We start from the raw sequence: 18,354 nt of genomic DNA on the forward strand, positions 1-18,354 counted from the left end.
AGAGAGAGAGAGGAAGGGTTTGGAGCTAGAGAGAGAGAGAGAGAGAGAGAGGAAGGGTTTGGAGCTAGAGAGAGAGAGAGAGAGAGAGGAAGGGTTTGGAGCTAGAGAGAGAGAGAGAGAGAGAGGAAGGGTTTGGAGCTAGAGAGAGAGAGAGAGAGAGGAAGGGTTTGGAGCTAGAGAGAGAGAGAGAGAGAGAGGAAGGGTTTGGAGCTAGAGAGAGAGAGAGAGAGAGAGGAAGGGTTTGGAGCTAGAGAGAGAGAGAGAGAGAGGAAGGGTTTGGAGCTAGAGAGAGAGAGAGAGAGGAAGGGTTTGGAGCTAGAGAGAGAGAGAGAGGAGAGAGGAAGGGTTTGGAGCTAGAGAGAGAGAGAGAGAGAGAGGAAGGGTTTGGAGCTAGAGAGAGAGAGAGAGAGGAAGGGTTTGGAGCTAGAGAGAGAGAGAGAGAGAGAGGAAGGGTTTGGAGCTAGAGAGAGAGAGAGAGAGAGGAAGGGTTTGGAGCTAGAGAGAGAGAGAGAGAGAGGAAGGGTTTGGAGCTAGAGAGAGAGAGAGAGAAGGGTTTGGAGCTAGAGAGAGAGAGAGAGAGAGAAGGGTTTGGAGCTAGAGAGAGAGAGAGAGAGAGAAGGGTTTGGAGCTAGAGAGAGAGAGAGAAGAAGGGTTTGGAGCTAGAGAGAGAGAGAGAGAGAGAAAGGGTTTGGAGCTAGAGAGAGAGAGAGAGAGAGAAGGGTTTGGAGCTAGAGAGAGAGAGAGAGAGAGGAAGGGTTTGGAGCTAGAGAGAGAGAGAGAGAGAGAAGGGTTTGGAGCTAGAGAGGAGAGAGAGAGAAAGGGTTTGGAGCTAGGGAGAGAGAGAGAGAGAAGGGTTTGGAGCTAGAGAGAGAGAGAGAGAGAGAGAGGGTTTGGAGCTAGAGAGAGAGAGAGAGAGAGGAAGGGTTTGGAGCTAGAGGGAGAGAGAGAGAGAGAGAAGGGTTTGGAGCTAGAGAGGAGAGAGAGAGAGAGGAAGGGTTTGGAGCTAGAGGGAGAGAGAGAGAGAGAAGGGTTTGGAGCTAGAGAGAGAGAGGAGAGAGAGAGGAAGGGTTTGGAGCTAGGAGAGAGAGAGAGAGAGAGGAAGGGTTTGGAGCTAGAGAGAGAGGAGGAGAGAGAGGAAGGGTTTGGAGCTAGAGAGAGAGAGAGAGAGAGAAGGGTTTGGAGCTAGAGGAGAGAGAGAGAGAGAAGGGTTTGGAGCTAGAGAGAGAGAGAGAGAAGGGTTTGGAGCTAGGAGGAGAGAGAGAGAGAAAGGGTTTGGAGCTAGAGAGAGAGAGAGAGAGAGAAGGGTTTGGAGCTAGAGAGGAGAGAGAGAGAAGGGTTTGGAGCTAGAGGAGAGAGAGAGAGAGAGAAAGGGTTTGGAGCTAGAGAGAGAGAGGAGAGAGAGGAAGGGTTTGGAGCTAGAGAGAGAGAGAGAGAGAAAGGGTTTGGAGCTAGAGGAGAGAGAGAGAGAGAAGGGTTTGGAGCTAGAGAGAGAGAGAGAGAGAGGAAGGGTTTGGAGCTAGAGAGAGAGAGAGAGAGAAGGGTTTGGAGCTAGAGGAGAGAGAGAGAGAGAGAAGGGTTTGGAGCTAGAGAGAGAGAGAGAGAGAGAGAGGGTTTGGAGCTAGAGAGAGAGAGAGAGAGAAAGGGTTTGGAGCTAGAGAGAGAGAGAGAGAGAGAGTGTTTGGAGCTAGAGAGAGAGAGAGAGAGAGAAGGGTTTGGAGCTAGAGAGAGAGAGAGAGAGAGAAAGGGTTTGGAGCTAGAGAGAGAGAGAGAGAAAGGGTTTGGAGCTAGAGAGAGAGAGAGAGAGAGAAGGAGTTTGGAGCTAGAGAGAGAGAGAGAGAGGAAGGGTTTGGAGCTAGAGAGGAAAGGGAGGGGAGGAGAGAGAGAGAGAGAAAGGTTTGGTGCTAGAGAGAGAGAGAGAGAGAGAAGGGTTTGGAGCTAGAGAGAGAGAGAGAGAGAGAGAGGAAGGGTTTGGAGCTAGAGAGAGAGAGAGAGGAAGGGTTTGGAGCTAGAGAGAGAGAGAGAGGGAAGGGTTTGGAGCTAGAGAGAGAGAGAGAGAGAGAGGAAGGGTTTGGAGCTAGAGAGAGAGAGAGAGAGAGAGGAAGGGTTTGGGCTAGCTAGAGAGAGAGAGAGAGAGAGAGGAAGGGTTTGGAGCTAGAGAGAGAGAGAGAGAGAGAAGGGTGGGAGCTAGAGAGAGAGAGAGAGAGAGAGGGTTTGGAGCTAGAGAGGAGAGAGAGAGAAGGGTTTGGAGCTAGAGAGAGAGAGAGAGAGAAGGGTTTGGAGCTAGAGAGAGAGAGAGAGAGAGAGGGTTTGGAGCTAGAGAGAGAGAGAGAGAGAGGAAGGGTTTGGAGCTAGAGAGAGAGAGAGAGAGAGAAAGGGTTTGGAGCTAGAGAGAGAGAGAGAGAGAGAAGGGTTTGGAGCTAGAGAGAGAGAGAGAGAGAGAGGGTTTGGAGCTAGAGAGAGAGAGAGAGAGAGGAAGGGTTTGGAGCTAGAGAGAGAGAGAGAGAGAAAGGGTTTGGAGCTAGAGAGAGAGAGAGAGAGAGAAAGGGTTTGGAGCTAGAGAGAGAGAGAGAGAGAGAGAAGGGTTTGGAGCTAGAGAGAGAGAGAGAGAGAGAAGGGTTTGGAGCTAGAGAGAGAGAGAGAGAGAGAAGGGTTTGGAGCTAGGAGAGAGAGAGAGAGAGAAGGGTTTGGAGCTAGAGGGAGAGAGAGAGAGAGGAGAGGAGTTTGGAGCTAGAGAGAGAGAGAGAGAGAGAGGAAGGGTTTGGAGCTAGAGGGAGAGAGGAGAGAGAGGAAGGGTTTGGAGCTAGAGAGAGAGAGAGAGGAGAGGAAGGGTTTGGAGCTAGAGAGAGAGAGAGAGAGAGAGGAGGGTTTGGAGCTAGAGAGAGAGAGAGAGAGAGGAAGGGTTTGGAGCTAGAGAGAGAGAGAGAGAGAGGAAGGGTTTGGAGCTAGAGAGAGAGAGAGAGAGAGAGAAGGGTTTGGAGCTAGAGGAGAGAGAGAGAGAGAAAGGGTTTGGAGCTAGAGAGAGAGAGAGAGAGAAAGGGTTTGGAGCTAGAGAGAGAGAGAGAGAGAAAGGGTTTGGAGCTAGAGAGGAAAACGGAGAGGAGAGAGAGAGAGAGGAAGGGTTTGGAGCTAGAGAGAGAGAGAGAGAGAGAGAGAGAGGAAGGGTTTGGAGCTAGAGAGAGAGAGAGAGAGAGAGAGGAAGGGTTTGGAGCTAGAGAGAGAGAGAGAGAGAGGAAGGGTTTGGAGCTAGAGAGAGAGAGAGAGAGAGAGGAAGGGTTTGGAGCTAGAGAGAGAGAGAGAGAGAGAGGAAGGGTTTGGAGCTAGAGAGAGAGAGAGAGAGAGGACGGGTTTGGAGCTAGAGAGAGAGAGAGAGAGAGAGAGGAAGGGTTTGGAGCTAGAGAGGAGAGAGAGAGAGAGAGGAAAGGGTTTGGAGCTAGAGAGAGAGAGGAGGAGAGAGAGAGGAAAGGGTGTGGAGCTAGAGAGAGAGAGAGAGAGAGAGAGAAAGGGTTTGGAGCTAGAGAGAGAGAGAGAGAGAGAGAGAAAGGGTTTGGAGCTAGAGAGGAGAGAGGAGAGAGAGAGAGAGGGAAGGGTTTGGAGCTAGAGAGAGAGAGAGAGAGAGAGAGGAAGGGTTTGGAGCTAGAGAGAGAGAGAGAGAGAGAGAGAGGAAGGGTTTGGAGCTAGAGAGAGGAGAGAGAGAGAGAGAGGAAGGGTTTGGAGCTAGAGAGAGAGGAGAGAGAGAGAGAGGAAGGGTGTGGAGCTAGAGAGAGAGAGAGAGAGAGAGGAAGGGTTTGGAGCTAGAGAGAGAGAGAGAGAGAGAGGAAGGGTTTGGAGCTAGAGAGAGAGGAGAGAGAGAGAGGAGAGGGTGGGAGCTAGAGAGGAGAACGAGAGGGAGAGAGAGAGGAGAGGGTGTGGAGCTAGAGAGGAGAAGAGGAGAGAGAGAGGAGAGGGTGTGGAGCTAGAGAGGAGAGAGGGAGAGAGAGAGGAGAGGGTGTGGAGCTAGAGAGAGAGAGAGGAGAGAGAGAGAGGAGAGGGTGTGGAGCTAGAGAGGAGAGAGAGGAGGAGAGAGAGAGGAGAGGGTGTGGAGCTAGAGAGAGAAGAGAGGGAGAGAGAGAGGAGAGGGTGTGGAGCTAGAGAGGAGAGAGAGGAGGAGAGAGAGAGGAGAGGGTGTGGAGCTAGAGAGAGAAGAGGAGAGAGAGAGGAAGGGTGTGGAGCTAGAGAGGAGAAGAGAGGAGAGGAAGGGTTTGGAGCTAGAGAGAGAGGAGAGAGAGAGAGGAAGGGTTTGGAGCTAGAGAGAGAGAGAGAGAGAGAGAGGAAGGGTTTGGAGCTAGAGAGAGGAGAGAGAGAGAGAGGAAGGGTTTGGAGCTAGAGAGGAGAGAGAGAGAGAGAGGAAGGGTTTGGAGCTAGAGAGAGAGAGAGAGAGAGAGGAAGGGTTTGGAGCTAGAGAGAGAGAGAGAGAGAGAGGAAGGGTTTGGAGCTAGAGAGAGAGAGAGAGAGAGAGAGAGGAAGGGTTTGGAGCTAGAGAGAGAGAGAGAGAGAGAGAGAGAGGAAGGGTTTGGAGCTAGAGAGAGAGAGAGAGAGAGAGAGGAAGGGTTTGGAGCTAGAGAGAGAGAGAGAGAGAGAGAGGAAGGGTTTGGAGCTAGAGAGAGAGAGAGAGAGAGAGGAAGGGTTTGGAGCTAGAGAGAGAGAGAGAGAGAGAGGAAGGGTTTGGAGCTAGAGAGAGAGAGAGAGAGAGAGAAAGGGTTTGGAGCTAGAGAGAGGAGAGAGAGAGAGGAAGGGTTTGGAGCTAGAGAGGAGAGAGAGAGAGAGGAAGGGTTTGGAGCTAGAGAGAGAGAGTAGAGAGAGGAAGGGTTTGGAGCTAGAGAGAGAGAGAAGAGAGAGGAAGGGTTTGGAGCTAGAGAGGAGAGAGAGAGAGAGGAAGGGTTTGGAGCTAGAGAGAGAGAGAGAGGAAGGGTTTGGAGCTAGAGAGAGAGAGAGAGAGGAAGGGTTTGGAGCTAGAGAGAGAGAGAGAGAGAGAGAGGAAGGGTTTGGAGCTAGAGAGAGAGAGAGAGAGAGAGGAAGGGTTTGGAGCTAGAGAGGAGAGAGAGAGAGAGGAAGGGTTTGGAGCTAGAGAGAGAGAGAGAGAGGAAGGGTTTGGAGCTAGAGAGAGAGAGAGAGAGAGAGAGGAAGGGTTTGGAGCTAGAGAGAGAGAGAGAGAGAGAGAGGAAGGGTTTGGAGCTAGAGAGAGAGAGAGAGAGAGGAAGGGTTTGGAGCTAGAGAGAGAGAGAGAGAGGAAGGGTTTGGAGCTAGAGAGAGAGAGAGAGAGAGGAAGGGTTTGGAGCTAGAGAGAGAGAGAGAGAGAGAGGAAGGGTTTGGAGCTAGAGAGAGAGAGAGAGAGAGAGGAAGGGTTTGGAGCTAGAGAGAGAGAGAGAGAGAGAGGAAGGGTTTGGAGCTAGAGAGAGAGAGAGAGGAAGGGTTTGGAGCTAGAGAGAGAGGAAGGGTTTGGAGCTAGAGAGAGAGAGAGAGGGAGAGGAAGGGTTTGGAGCTAGAGAGAGAGAGAGAGAGAGAGGAAGGGTTTGGAGCTAGAGAGAGAGAGAGGAAGGGTTTGGAGCTAGAGAGAGAAAGAGAGAGAGGAAGGGTTTGGAGCTAGAGAGAGAGAGAGAGAGAGGAAGGGTTTGGAGCTAGAGAGAGAGAGAGAGAGAGAGGAAGGGTTTGGAGCTAGAGGGAGAGAGAGAGAGAGAGAGGAAGGGTTTGGAGCTAGAGAGGAGAGAGAGAGAGAGAAGGGTTTGGAGCTAGAGAGAGAGAGAGGAAGGGTTTGGAGCTAGAGAGAGAGAGAGGAAGGGTTTGGAGCTAGAGAGAGAGAGAGAGAAGGGTTTGGAGCTAGAGAGAGAGAGAGAGAGAGAAAGGGTTTGGAGCTAGAGAGAGAGAGAGAGAGAGAAGGGTTTGGAGCTAGAGAGAGAGAGAGAGAGAGGAGGGTTTGGAGCTAGAGAGAGAGAGAGAGAGAGAAAGGGTTTGGAGCTAGAGAGAGAGAGAGAGAGAGAAAGGGTTTGGAGCTAGAGAGAGAGAGAGAGAGAAAGGGTTTGGAGCTAGAGAGAGAGAGAGAGAGAAAGGGTTTGGAGCTAGAGAGAGAGAGAGAGAGGAAGGGTTTGGAGCTAGAGAGAGAGAGAGAGAGGAAGGGTTTGGAGCTAGAGAGAGAGAGAGAGAGAAAGGGTTTGGAGCTAGAGAGAGAGAGAGAGAGAGAGGGTTTGGAGCTAGAGAGAGAGAGAGAGAAAGGGTTTGGAGCTAGAGAGAGAGAGAGAGAGAAAGGGTTTGGAGCTAGAGAGAGAGAGAGAGAGAGAGAGGAAGGGTTTGGAGCTAGAGAGAGAGAGAGAGAGAGGAAGGGTTTGGAGCTAGGAGAGAGAGAGAGAGAGAGGAAGGGTTTGGAGCTAGAGAGAGGGAGAGAGAGAGAGAGGAAGGGTTTGGAGCTAGAGAGAGAGAGAGAGTGAGGAAGGGTTTGGAGCTAGGAGGAGAGAGAGAGAGAGAGGAAGGGTTTGGAGCTAGAGAGAGAGAGAGAGAGGAAGGGTTTGGAGCTAGAGAGAGAGAGAGAGAGAGGAAGGGTTTGGAGCTAGAGAGAGAGAGAGAGAGAGGAAGGGTTTGGAGCTAGAGAGAGAGAGAGAGAGAGGAAGGGTTTGGAGCTAGAGAGAGAGAGAGAGAGAGGAAGGGTTTGGAGCTAGGAGAGAGAGAGAGAGAGGAAGGGTTTGGAGCTAGAGAGAGAGAGAGAGAGAGGAAGGGTTTGGAGCTAGAGAGAGAGAGAGAGAGAGGAAGGGTTTGGAGCTAGGAGAGAGAGAGAGAGAGGAAGGGTTTGGAGCTAGAGAGAGAGAGAGAGAGAGGAAGGGTTTGGAGCTAGAGAGAGAGAGAGAGAGAGGAAGGGTTTGGAGCTAGAGAGAGAGAGAGAGAGAGGAAGGGTTTGGAGCTAGAGAGAGAGAGAGAGAGGAAGGGTTTGGAGCTAGAGAGAGAGAGAGAGGAAGGGTTTGGAGCTAGGAGAGAGAGAGAGAGGAAGGGTTTGGAGCTAGAGAGAGAGAGAGAGGAAGGGTTTGGAGCTAGAGAGAGAGAGAGAGAGGAAGGGTTTGGAGCTAGGAGAGAGAGAGAGAGGAAGGGTTTGGAGCTAGAGAGAGAGAGAGAGAGGAAGGGTTTGGAGCTAGAGAGAGAGAGAGAGGAAGGGTTTGGAGCTAGAGAGAGAGAGAGAGGAAGGGTTTGGAGCTAGAGAGAGAGAGAGAGGAAGGGTTTGGAGCTAGAGAGAGAGAGAGAGGAAGGGTTTGGAGCTAGAGAGAGAGAGAGAGGAAGGGTTTGGAGCTAGAGAGAGAGAGAGAGGAAGGGTTTGGAGCTAGAGAGAGAGAGAGAGGAAGGGTTTGGAGCTAGAGAGAGAGAGAGAGGAAGGGTTTGGAGCTAGAGAGAGAGAGAGGAAGGGTTTGGAGCTAGAGAGAGAGAGGAAGGGTTTGGAGCTAGAGAGAGAGAGAGAGAGGAAGGGTTTGGAGCTAGAGAGAGAGAGAGAGAGGAAGGGTTTGGAGCTAGAGAGAGAGAGAGAGAGGAAGGGTTTGGAGCTAGAGAGAGAGAGAGAGAGGAAGGGTTTGGAGCTAGAGAGAGAGAGAGAGAGAGGAAGGGTTTGGAGCTAGAGAGAGAGAGAGAGAGAGAGGAAGGGTTTGGAGCTAGAGAGAGAGAGAGAGAGGAAGGGTTTGGAGCTAGAGAGAGAGAGAGAGAGGAAGGGTTTGGAGCTAGAGAGAGAGAGAGAGAGAGGAAGGGTTTGGAGCTAGAGAGAGAGAGAGAGAGAGAGGAAGGGTTTGGAGCTAGAGAGAGAGAGAGAGAGAGAGGAAGGGTTTGGAGCTAGAGAGAGAGAGAGAGAGAGGAAGGGTTTGGAGCTAGAGAGAGAGAGAGAGAGAGGAAGGGTTTGGAGCTAGAGAGAGAGAGAGAGAGAGAGGAAGGGTTTGGAGCTGGAGAGAGAGAGAGAGAGAGAGGAAGGGTTTGGAGCTGGAGAGAGAGAGAGAGAGAGAGGAAGGGTTTGGAGCTGGAGAGAGAGAGAGAGAGAGAGGAAGGGTTTGGAGCTGTAGAGAGAGAGAGATGAAGGGTTTGGAGCTGTAGAGAGAGAGAGAGGAAGGGTTTGGAGCTGTAGAGAGAGAGAGAGGAAGGGTTTGGAGCTGTAGAGAGAGAGAGAGGAAGGGTTTGGAGCTGGAGAGAGAGAGAGAGGAAGGGTTTGGAGCTGGAGAGAGAGGAAGGGTTTGGAGCTGTAGAGAGAGAGAGAGGAAGGGTTTGGAGCTGGAGAGAGAGAGAGAGGAAGGGTTTGGAGCTGGAGAGAGAGGAAGGGTTTGGAGCTAGAGAGAGAGAGAGAGAGGGGAAGGGTTTGGAGCTGGAGAGAGAGGGGAAGGGTTTGGAGCTGGAGAGAGAGAGGAAGGGTTTGGAGCTGGAGGGGGGAATGGTTTGGAGCCGGAGAAAGAGGGGTATCAGGCTATAATGCCATGGCAAGCAACACACAGGTCGGATTCCTGCCGGACTACGCTGCATCTTACAAATGCCTGGATAGGTAGTTAACGTATCAGCTAACCCACATCATGATACAGTTATCTGATGCCCGACTGCACAGTTGACGTGGTGAGCAACCGTTGCCAGGCAGGAACATTTAGTCAGGAAGTACCTGGACCATTACCTCATCACGTAGGTCACACCTCAGCAGCCAATAAGAATGATACTGTACAACCTGCAACAGTCTGCTGCAAAATGTCACAGATTCACCAATAAATTCACACTCAGTGCTTTAATCATGTGGAAAAGAGCTACATTCATTCTGTTTTGACTGTATTTTTAAACCATCAAGTAAAACAGGAAGTGATGTTTTATTGGACGATCTTAACCAATGGAAATGATTCACTATACGCTGGTATTGTGATGGCACGTCATTTTATGGGACATGGGAGTTGTTGATTTTCCTGTTCTGTCACTGACATGTAGGCTACATCAAGAGGCCTCAGTCAGAGGGCCCAGAACAGGCAAACATCAAGAGGCCTCAGTCAGAGGGCCCAGAACAGGCAAACATCAAGAGGCCTCAGTCAGAGGGCCCAGAACAGGCAAACATCAAGAGGCCTCAGTCAGAGGGCCCAGAACAGGCAAACATCAAGAGGCCTCAGTCAGAGGGCCCAGAACAGCGACAGCTTCAATCTCTACAAGCCCACCCTGAGAGAGAGACGAGAGAGAGAGAGAGAGAGAGAGACACAGAGAGAGAGAGAGAGACAGAGAGACACAGAGAGAGAGAGAGACACAGAGAGACACAGACAGAGAGAGAGAGAGAGAGAGAGACAGACAGAGACACAGAGAGAGAGAGAGACAAACAGAGAGAGAGACAAACAGAGAGAGAGACACCCAGAGAGAGAGACAGAGACACAGACAGAGAGAGAGAGACACAAAGAGAGAGAGAGACACAGAGAGACACAGACAGAGAGAGAGAGAGAGAGAGAGACAGACAGAGACACAGAGAGAGAGAGAGAGACAGAGACATAAAAATAGCATTCAGGTACTTCTCAGCTTTGTTGTCATTAACATCACATGGTCAGGTTCTGTATTGCCATAGAAACAGTGCAATGAGATGAAGAGTCAGATCCTCACCCTGGGCAGAGCAGCGACCTGGTAGGCAGCCCTGGCTGGGAAGTTACTGCTGAAAACTAAAGAGGAACACAAACATGGTTACATACTATAGATCTGGCTTAATTAACCCCTGGTTTGACCTGGGTAATGGAACATCAGCATTCAGTTTACCCAGGACATCCAGTATAATGACCTTTATATAGAACAGAGATGTTGTGTGACATGTGAGGTGCATTATGGGAGGGGTCTTAGCGTGTTAGAATCACAATCAGAAAGACCTTTATTGGCCAAGTCCATTTACAGTGCCCTTCAGAATGTATTCACACCTCTGGACTTTTTATACATTTGGTTGTGTTGCAGAAGTGGGATTAAAATGGATTTACATTTTTAATTTTGTCAACGATCTACACAAAACATGAATATTCAGAGAATTCAACAGGAAGGATCCCAACAACATGAATATTCAGAGAATTCAACAAGAAGGATCCCAACAACATGAATATTCAGAGAATTCAACAGGAAGGATCCCAACAACATGAATATTCAGAGAATTCAACAAGAAGGATCCCAACAACATGAATATTCAGAGAATTCAACAAGAAGGATCCCAACAACATGAATATTCAGAGAATTCAACAAGAAGGATCCCAACAACATGAATATTCAGAGAATTCAACAGGAAGGATCCCAACAACATGAATATTCAGAGAATTCAACAGGAAGGATCCCAACAACATGAATATTCAGAGAATTCAACAGGAAGGATCCCAACAACATGAATATTCAGAGAATTCAACAGGAAGGATCCCAACAACATGAATATTCAGAGAATTCAACAGGAAGGATCCCAACAACATGCATATTCAGAGAATTCAACAGGAAGGATCCCAACAACATGAATATTCAGAGAATTCAACAAGAAGGATCCCAACAACATGAATATTCAGAGAATTCAACAAGAAGGATCCCAACAACATGAATATTCAGAGAATTCAACAAGAAGGATCCCAACAACATGAATATTCAGAGAATTCAACAAGAAGGATCCCAACAACATGAATAATCAGAGAATTCAACAGGAAGGATCCCAACAACATGAATATTCAGAGAATTCAACAGGAAGGATCCCAACAACATGAATATTCAGAGAATTCAACAGGAAGGATCCCAACAACATGCATATTCAGAGAATTCAACAGGAAGGATCCCAACAACATGAATATTCAGAGAATTCAACAAGAAGGATCCCAACAACATGAATATTCAGAGAATTCAACAAGAAGGATCCCAACAACATGAATATTCAGAGAATTCAACAAGAAGGATCCCAACAACATGAATATTCAGAGAATTCAACAAGAAGGATCCCAACAACATGAATAATCAGAGAATTCAACAGGAAGGATCCCAACAACATGAATAATCAGAGAATTCAACAGGAAGGATCCCAACAACATGAATAATCAGAGAATTCAACAGGAAGGATCCCAACAACATGAATAATCAGAGAATTCAACAGGAAGGATCCCAACAACATGAATAATCAGAGAATTCAACAGGAAGGATCCCAACAACATGAATATTCAGAGAATTCAACAGGAAGGATCCCAACAACATGAATATTCAGAGAATTCAACAGGAAGGATCCCAACAACAAAGACACTTACATGTTTTATAGACATCATTTACACTCACGAAGTCATTCATGTCAGCCAAAAGAACCGTGGTTTTCACGACTGAGGGAAAAGAAAAAACAAATCTGGAAATTAATGGTTTTTACAAACATCTAATACAAGTTTTTATAAAAAAATATCATAACTTACCACTGTCATATCCACATCCTGCTTCTTTCAGGATCTCCCCCATGTTCACCAGAGCCTGTACGGGACAGGAAGAGGGACAGGAAATGCATTAAACTGAAATGTGTCTTCTGCATTTAACTGCCATAATCGACATCCACAGCGCCCGAGGAACAGTGGGTTAACTGCCTTGTTCAGGGGAACAGTGGGTTAACTGCCTTGCTCAGGGGAACAGTGGGTTAACTGCCTTGCTCAGGGGAACAGTGGGTTAACTGCCTTGTTCAGGGGAACAGTGGGTTAACTGCCTTGTTCAGGGGCAGAAGGACAGATTTGTACCTTGTCAGCTCAGGGATTTGATCCAGCAACCTTTCGGCTACCTGCCTCCCCCCCTCTAACCACTAGGCTACCTGCCTCCCCCCCTCTAACCACTAGGCTACCTGCCTCCCCCCCTCTAACCACTAGGCTACCTGCCTCCCCCCCTCTAACCACTAGGCTACCTGCCTCCCCCCCTCTAACCACTAGGCTACCTGCCTCCCCCCCTCTAACCACTAGGCTACCTGCCTCCCCCCCTCTAACCACTAGGCTACCTGCCTCCCCCCCTCTAACCACTAGGCTACCTGCCTCCCCCCCTCTAACCACTAGGCTACCTGCCTCCCCCCCTCTAACCACTAGGCTACCTGCCTCCCCCCCTCTAACCACTAGGCTACCTGCCTCCCCCCCTCTAACCACTAGGCTACCTGCCTCCCCCCCTCTAACCACTAGGCTACCTGCCTCCCCCCCTCTAACCACTAGGCTACCTGCCTCCCCCCCTCTAACCACTAGGCTACCTGCCTCCCCCCCTCTAACCACTAGGCTACCTGCCTCCCCCCCTCTAACCACTAGGCTACCTGCCTCCCCCCCTCTAACCACTAGGCTACCTGCCTCCCCCCCTCTAACCACTAGGCTACCTGCCTCCCCCCCTCTAACCACTAGGCTACCTGCCTCCCCCCCTCTAACCACTAGGCTACCTGCCTCCCCCCCTCTAACCACTAGGCTACCTGCCTCCCCCCCTCTAACCACTAGGCTACCTGCCTCCCCCCCTCTAACCACTAGGCTACCTGCCTCCCCCCCTCTAACCACTAGGCTACCTGCCTCCCCCCCTCTAACCACTAGGCTACCTGCCTCCCCCCCTCTAACCACTAGGCTACCTGCCTCCCCCCCTCTAACCACTAGGCTACCTGCCTCCCCCCCTCTAACCACTAGGCTACCTGCCTCCCCCCCTCTAACCACTAGGCTACCTGCCTCCCCCCCTCTAACCACTAGGCTACCTGCCTCCCCCCCTCTAACCACTAGGCTACCTGCCTCCCCCCCTCTAACCACTAGGCTACCTGCCTCCCCCCCTCTAACCACTAGGCTACCTGCCTCCCCCCCTCTAACCACTAGGCTACCTGCCTCCCCCCCTCTAACCACTAGGCTACCTGCCTCCCCCCCTCTAACCACTAGGCTACCTGCCTCCCCCCCTCTAACCACTAGGCTACCTGCCTCCCCCCCTCTAACCACTAGGCTACCTGCCTCCCCCCCTCTAACCACTAGGCTACCTGCCTCCCCCCCTCTAACCACTAGGCTACCTGCCTCCCCCCCTCTAACCACTAGGCTACCTGCCTCCCCCCCTCTAACCACTAGGCTACCTGCCTCCCCCCCTCTAACCACTAGGCTACCTGCCTCCCCCCCTCTAACCACTAGGCTACCTGCCTCCCCCCCTCTAACCACTAGGCTACCTGCCTCCCCCCCTCTAACCACTAGGCTACCTGCCTCCCCCCCTCTAACCACTAGGCTACCTGCCTCCCCCCCTCTAACCACTAGGCTCCCTGCCTCCCCCCTCTAACCACTAGGCTCCCTGCCTCCCCCCTCTAACCACTAGGCTCCCTGCCTCCCCCCTCTAACCACTAGGCTACCTGCCTCCCCCCTCTAACCACTAGGCTACCTGCCTCCCCCCTCTAACCACTAGGCTACCTGCCTCCCCCCTCTAACCACTAGGCTACCTGCCTCCCCCCTCTAACCACTAGGCTACCTGCCTCCAACCCTCTAACCACTAGGCTACCTGCCTCCAACCCTCTAACCACTAGGCTACCTGCCTCCCCCCTCTAACCACTAGGCTACCTGCCTCCCCCCCTCTAACCACTAGGCTACCTGCCTCCCCCCTCTAACCACTAGGCTACCTGCCTCCAACCCTCTAACCACTAGGCTACCTGCCTCCAACCCTCTAACCACTAGGCTACCTGCCTCCCCCCTCTAACCACTAGGCTCCCTGCCTCCCCCCTCTAACCACTAGGCTCCCTGCCTCCCCCCTCTAACCACTAGGCTCCCTGCCTCCCCCCTCTAACCACTAGGCTCCCTGCCTCCCCCCTTTAACCACTAGGCTACCTGCCTCCCCCCCTTTAACCACTAGGCTACCTGCCTCCCCCCCTTTAACCACTAGGCTCCCTGCCGCCCTGTGATAGAGAAGAGATTGTTTAGGGCAATCCTATTCCTACATTTTCAATTAACTTTGATATGGAATGAGTGTAAAAGATGTCTCGCTGCTCGCTGAACGGGTACCGCTTCAGCTAATACCGAGGCTCGAACCCAGGACATCTGCCTCGCAAACACACAGGACCGGCCTCCTGAAGCATCTGCCTCGCAAACACGCAGGACCGACCTCCTGAAGCATCTGACCCAGTCTCACCACTGACCTCCTGAAGCATCTGACCCAGTCTCACCACTGACCTCCTGCAGCATCTGACCCAGTCTCACCACTGACCTCCTGCAGCATCTGACCCAGTCTCACCACTGACGACCGACCTCCTGAAGCATCTGACCCAGTCTCACCACTGACCTCCTGAAGCATCTGACCCAGTCTCACCACTGACCTCCTGCAGCATCTGACCCAGTCTCACCACTGACCTCCTGCAGCATCTGACCCAGTCTCACCACTGACCTCCTGCAGCATCTGACCCAGTCTCACCACTGACGACCGACCTCCTGAAGCATCTGACCCAGTCTCACCACTGACCTCCTGAAGCATCTGACCCAGTCTCACCACTGACGACCGACCTCCTGCAGCATCTGACCCAGTCTCACCACTGACCTCCTGCAGCATCTGACCCAGTCTCACCACTGACCTCCTGAAGCATCTGACCCAGTCTCACCACTGACCTCCTGAAGCATCTGACCCAGTCTCACCACTGACCTCCTGAAGCATCTGACCCAGTCTCACCACTGATGTCCGACCTCCTGCAGCATCTGACCCAGTCTCACCACTGACCTCCTGAAGCATCCCACCCAGTCTCACCACCGACCTCCTGAAGCATCTGACCCAGTCTCACCACTGACCTCCTGAAGCATCTGACCCAGTCTCACCACTGACCTCCTGAAGCATCTGACCCAGTCTCACCACTGACCTCCTGAAGCATCTGACCCAGTCTCACCACTGATGACCGACCTCCTGAAGCATCTCACCCAGTCTCACCACTGACCTCCTGAAGCATCTGACCCAGTCTCACCACTGACCTCCTGCAGCATCTGACCCAGTCTCACCACTGACCTCCTGAAGCATCTGACCCAGTCTCACCACTGACCTCCTGAAGCATCTGACCCAGTCTCACCACTGACCTCCTGCAGCATCTGACCCAGTCTCACCACTGATGACCGACCTCCTGAAGCATCTGACCCAGTCTCACCACTGACCTCCTGAAGCATCTCACCCAGTCTCACCACTGACCTCCTGAAGCATCTGACCCAGTCTCACCACTGACGACCGACCTCCTGCAGCATCTGACCCAGTCTCACCACTGACCTCCTGAAGCATCTGACCCAGTCTCACCACCGACCTCCTGCAGCATCTGACCCAGTCTCACCACTGACCTCCTGCAGCATCTGACCCAGTCTCACCACTGACCTGGGGGGGGGGGGGGGGGGTCTAAGCGTCACCTCACCTGTTTGGTCTGAGCCTGAACCCCTCCCTCCACCAGCTGACCAGAGGCAGGGTCCATCCCCAGCTGGCCCGACACGTACATGGTCCTGTCCACCACCACCGCCTGGCTGGGAGACAGAACAATGAATATGAAGACAGGACTGGACAGCTGATAAGATATGAAACAACATGGGGCAGGTGAAATGTTATCTCTGTCACATTCAAGATATTATAGACACTACGACGACTACCACTACCTAAATGAAGCAAAACATATAAATGTCCTCAGTCTTTTCCATCCAGAACACAATTAACACTGTAGTTTGACTTTCCAGAAATCTAAATTGATACTTTACTGCCACCTACTGGTTAAACTGAGCAACCATACTGGGGACTATTTCTGAATGTCATGTAATACAATATAGTGTGTAATACAATAGGCTTTTAAAGGAACGTGGAGTGCGCAACGACAGTGCCAGTCCACAGAATGCTCCATTCCAACACATACCCTCTGTGCCAACTCTGCCAGTCACATGCCTTCAGTCAAAAAGCACTTTAACCTGAAATAAAACTCACTCACTCTACAGTTTACAGTAACGCCAGAGCTCCACCTCCCACGATTATTGGGTAAAAAGGGTGACACCCCTTACCGTAACAGACCGCGAATGTCCCTTCACAGACAGAACATAAATGCCAATACAGCATGTGTGATTCATTGTACCGTCTGCAGACACACGAACAGACAATATCTAAAATAGTTGCTTATTGAATGAATGCAAACAAGAATATACTATTCTTAGTATATATATATATACATAAATACTCCGGACTCCGACATTGCTCGTCCTAATATTTCTATATTACATTATTTTACATCGTGCTCCTGCACTGTTAGATACTACTGCGCTGTTGAAAGCTAGGAACACAAGCATTTAGTTAGATACTACTGCGCTGTTGAAAGCTAGGAACACGAGCATTTCGCTACAACCACGATAACATCTTGCTAAATATGTGTATGCGATCAATTTGATTTGATTTGATAAAAATAGTTCAACACCTTAAAAGACCAACAGTGTGATAAAAACTACACAGACCACCTACCTGTACGGCCCGATAGCTGCCGGCGCTTTAGTGGTGTTGATTATCTTCCTGATGATCTTAGACATGATTAGAATTCGACAACAAAAAAGGCTTCACTTAAAACAAAGAAGTAACTGGTCTGTAGTCCGTGGAACTCTGAAATGACAGATCCGCTGGCAGAGCGCGTCTTACTACCGTAAAGTCTTAACTAAACGGGCCTACAAGTTTCATAGACCCACAACTTATATTATTGTAATCGTTGTGGGTATTGGCAGGGTACTGATTCTTGCCCAAAAACCGAAATGACGCTAAATTCAAAAAGTTTATTTATTTTCTGCCAATTTTGTCATATTTTATTGACGTGAGCAAGTATATCTACTACATAAATAAAGGTTACATGAAAAAAATATATATACAAAAAAGATCTACTGTATACTACATTTCCCATGAACACAATTGAACCGGAACAAGATATACGTCATATTTATGCGGAAGAGCTGTAGATATAAATGTGAGCGTACAGCGTGGTTTTGAAATATAACTGTTTCTCCATTCAGGATTTGAAAGTGAATATATTTTCAGTTACCTTTACAAGTAGATTGTGGTGTGATGGAAGTGGATAACTTCATAACTCGTTAGCGTAGCCAGTTTGTGTCCAATGTGTAGCAACCTTGCTAAGTAGCTAATTTAGCTAGCTATTCTGCTGAGGGGAGATTGAATGGCATGTCTTTCAAAGCGTCGCTGACAATAACATCCGATCAGTGACTGTGCAATTCACTCTTAAATAGTAGCTAGTAGCCTGCTCGTGTCCTAGGATAGGATCATTTTTGACAGCACCATAAGTCTTGTTATCAATGAGTCGTGTTATTGTTTATTTTCTGCAGAGCTATCAAACATGTCTACAGCCAAGCACAGGATGCGCGATAAGAAGATGAGGAACCAGCCGATCAACGTCACCTATTCCTCCCAGGGCAGCTCCCACTGGAGGAACGGAGGGGACACCCCTACAGGTCGAGGCTATGATCTGTCTCCACATCCAAGGGGCCAGGGGTCCTCTCACTCAGGCCATGCCCAGAGAGGGGGCTGGGTCCGGGGCCACCAGAGAGAAGGACATGGGGGCTACCCGCAGGCTCTGCCCACACACATTACTGGTAAGAACACCTTCCTGCATACAGTTGTCAATGTATTTTAAATGGATGTTCATGTCTTGATGGGTTTTAAACTGATATAGGTTCTAGCTGAGCACTTCTGCATGTCAATGTTGAACCAGCTGCAAATCAACAGCATATTACACAATTCCAATGGCATTTAGAATGAGTAAATAATGCCTGATGCTCCAACCCATTGACTCCCAGCCACAATTCCAATGGCATTTAGAATGAGTAAATCATGCCTGATGCTCCAACCCATTGACTCCCAGCCACAATTCCAATGGCATTTAGAATGAGTAAATCATGCCTGATGCTCCAACCCATTGACTCCCAGCCAGCCTTTTTGTGATGTGTGGTGATGTGCCTCCTCTCCTCAGCCTCGGCGTTTGCCAAGGCCCGGGCAGCAGAGGTGAACGCCATGTTGACGGCCGTCACCAAGACAACAGGCAGCTCCCATGTGTTTGGAGCGCTTCCTAAACACATGAGGAGGAGGGCCATGAGTCATAACACCAAGAGACTGCCCTGCAGGCTGAGAGACACGGCCAACAACATGGTGGGTTTGTCTCAGTCACACACACAGTCACACTCAGTCACAGTGCCCTGCAGGCTGAGAGACATGGCCAACAACATGGTGGGTTTGTCTCAGTCACACACACAGTCACACTCAGTCACAGTGCCCTGCAGGCTGAGAGACATGGCCAACAACATGGTGGGTTTGTCTCAGTAACACACAGTCACACACAGTCACAGTGCCCTGCAGGCTGAGAGACATGGCCAACAACATGGTGGGTTTGTCTCAGTAACACACAGT

The 18,354-nt window shown here is 50.5% G+C and overlaps 2 protein-coding genes across 6 annotated transcripts in view; one reads left to right on the forward strand and one right to left on the reverse strand.

Moving 5' to 3' along the window:
- Nucleotides 1–8,739: 8,739 nt before the first annotated feature.
- On the reverse strand, nucleotides 8,740–16,590 carry LOC129842348 (2-iminobutanoate/2-iminopropanoate deaminase-like). Of its 3 annotated transcripts, XM_055910867.1 has the most exons (7): nucleotides 16,414–16,588; nucleotides 15,335–15,440; nucleotides 11,406–11,460; nucleotides 11,250–11,318; nucleotides 9,604–9,659; nucleotides 9,130–9,174; nucleotides 8,740–8,986 (listed from the first exon to the last, which is right to left on the reverse strand). In XM_055910867.1, exons 1-7 carry the CDS (start codon nucleotides 16,476–16,478, stop codon nucleotides 8,969–8,971), a joined length of 414 nt encoding a protein of 137 aa, XP_055766842.1. In that variant the 5' UTR covers nucleotides 16,479–16,588; the 3' UTR covers nucleotides 8,740–8,968. The 3 variants fall into 3 exon arrangements, with proteins under 3 accessions (XP_055766842.1, XP_055766844.1, XP_055766843.1); XM_055910869.1 differs by lacking the exon at nucleotides 11,250–11,318 and having other exon boundaries at nucleotides 16,414–16,590; XM_055910868.1 differs by having other exon boundaries at nucleotides 8,740–9,174; nucleotides 16,414–16,587.
- A 279-nt stretch (nucleotides 16,591–16,869) lies between these two features.
- The window catches only part of LOC129842347 (ribonucleases P/MRP protein subunit POP1-like), a 48,308-nt gene continuing 46,823 nt past the window's right edge, over nucleotides 16,870–18,354 (forward strand). Inside the window, exons 1-3 of one of the 3 annotated variants that reach the window (XM_055910865.1) lie at nucleotides 16,870–16,958; nucleotides 17,277–17,543; nucleotides 17,921–18,096. In XM_055910865.1, coding sequence (XP_055766840.1) covers nucleotides 17,288–17,543; nucleotides 17,921–18,096 — 432 coding nt within the window. In that variant the 5' untranslated portion in view covers nucleotides 16,870–16,958; nucleotides 17,277–17,287. Of the gene's footprint in view, nucleotides 16,959–17,276; nucleotides 17,544–17,920; nucleotides 18,329–18,354 lie in introns of those variants that run through there. The other 2 variants (XM_055910864.1, XM_055910866.1) reach the window with 2 other exon arrangements.

This window comes from Salvelinus fontinalis, unplaced genomic scaffold, assembly GCF_029448725.1.
Source record: "Salvelinus fontinalis isolate EN_2023a unplaced genomic scaffold, ASM2944872v1 scaffold_0035, whole genome shotgun sequence".
Classification (NCBI taxonomy): domain Eukaryota; kingdom Metazoa; phylum Chordata; class Actinopteri; order Salmoniformes; family Salmonidae; genus Salvelinus; species Salvelinus fontinalis.

Coding starts and splice junctions, on each gene's coding strand:
- LOC129842348 (XM_055910867.1), bottom strand. CDS start 16,478: ATGTCTAAGATCATCAGGAAGATAATCAACACCACTAAAGCGCCGGCA. Junction 11,461..15,334: donor TTCAGGCTCAGACCAAACAG/GTGAGGTGACGC, acceptor TGTCCCGTACAG/GCTCTGGTGAACATGGGGGA. Junction 9,175..9,603: donor AGGTCGCTGCTCTGCCCAGG/GTGAGGATCTGA, acceptor TCTCTCTCTCAG/GGTGGGCTTGTAGAGATTGA.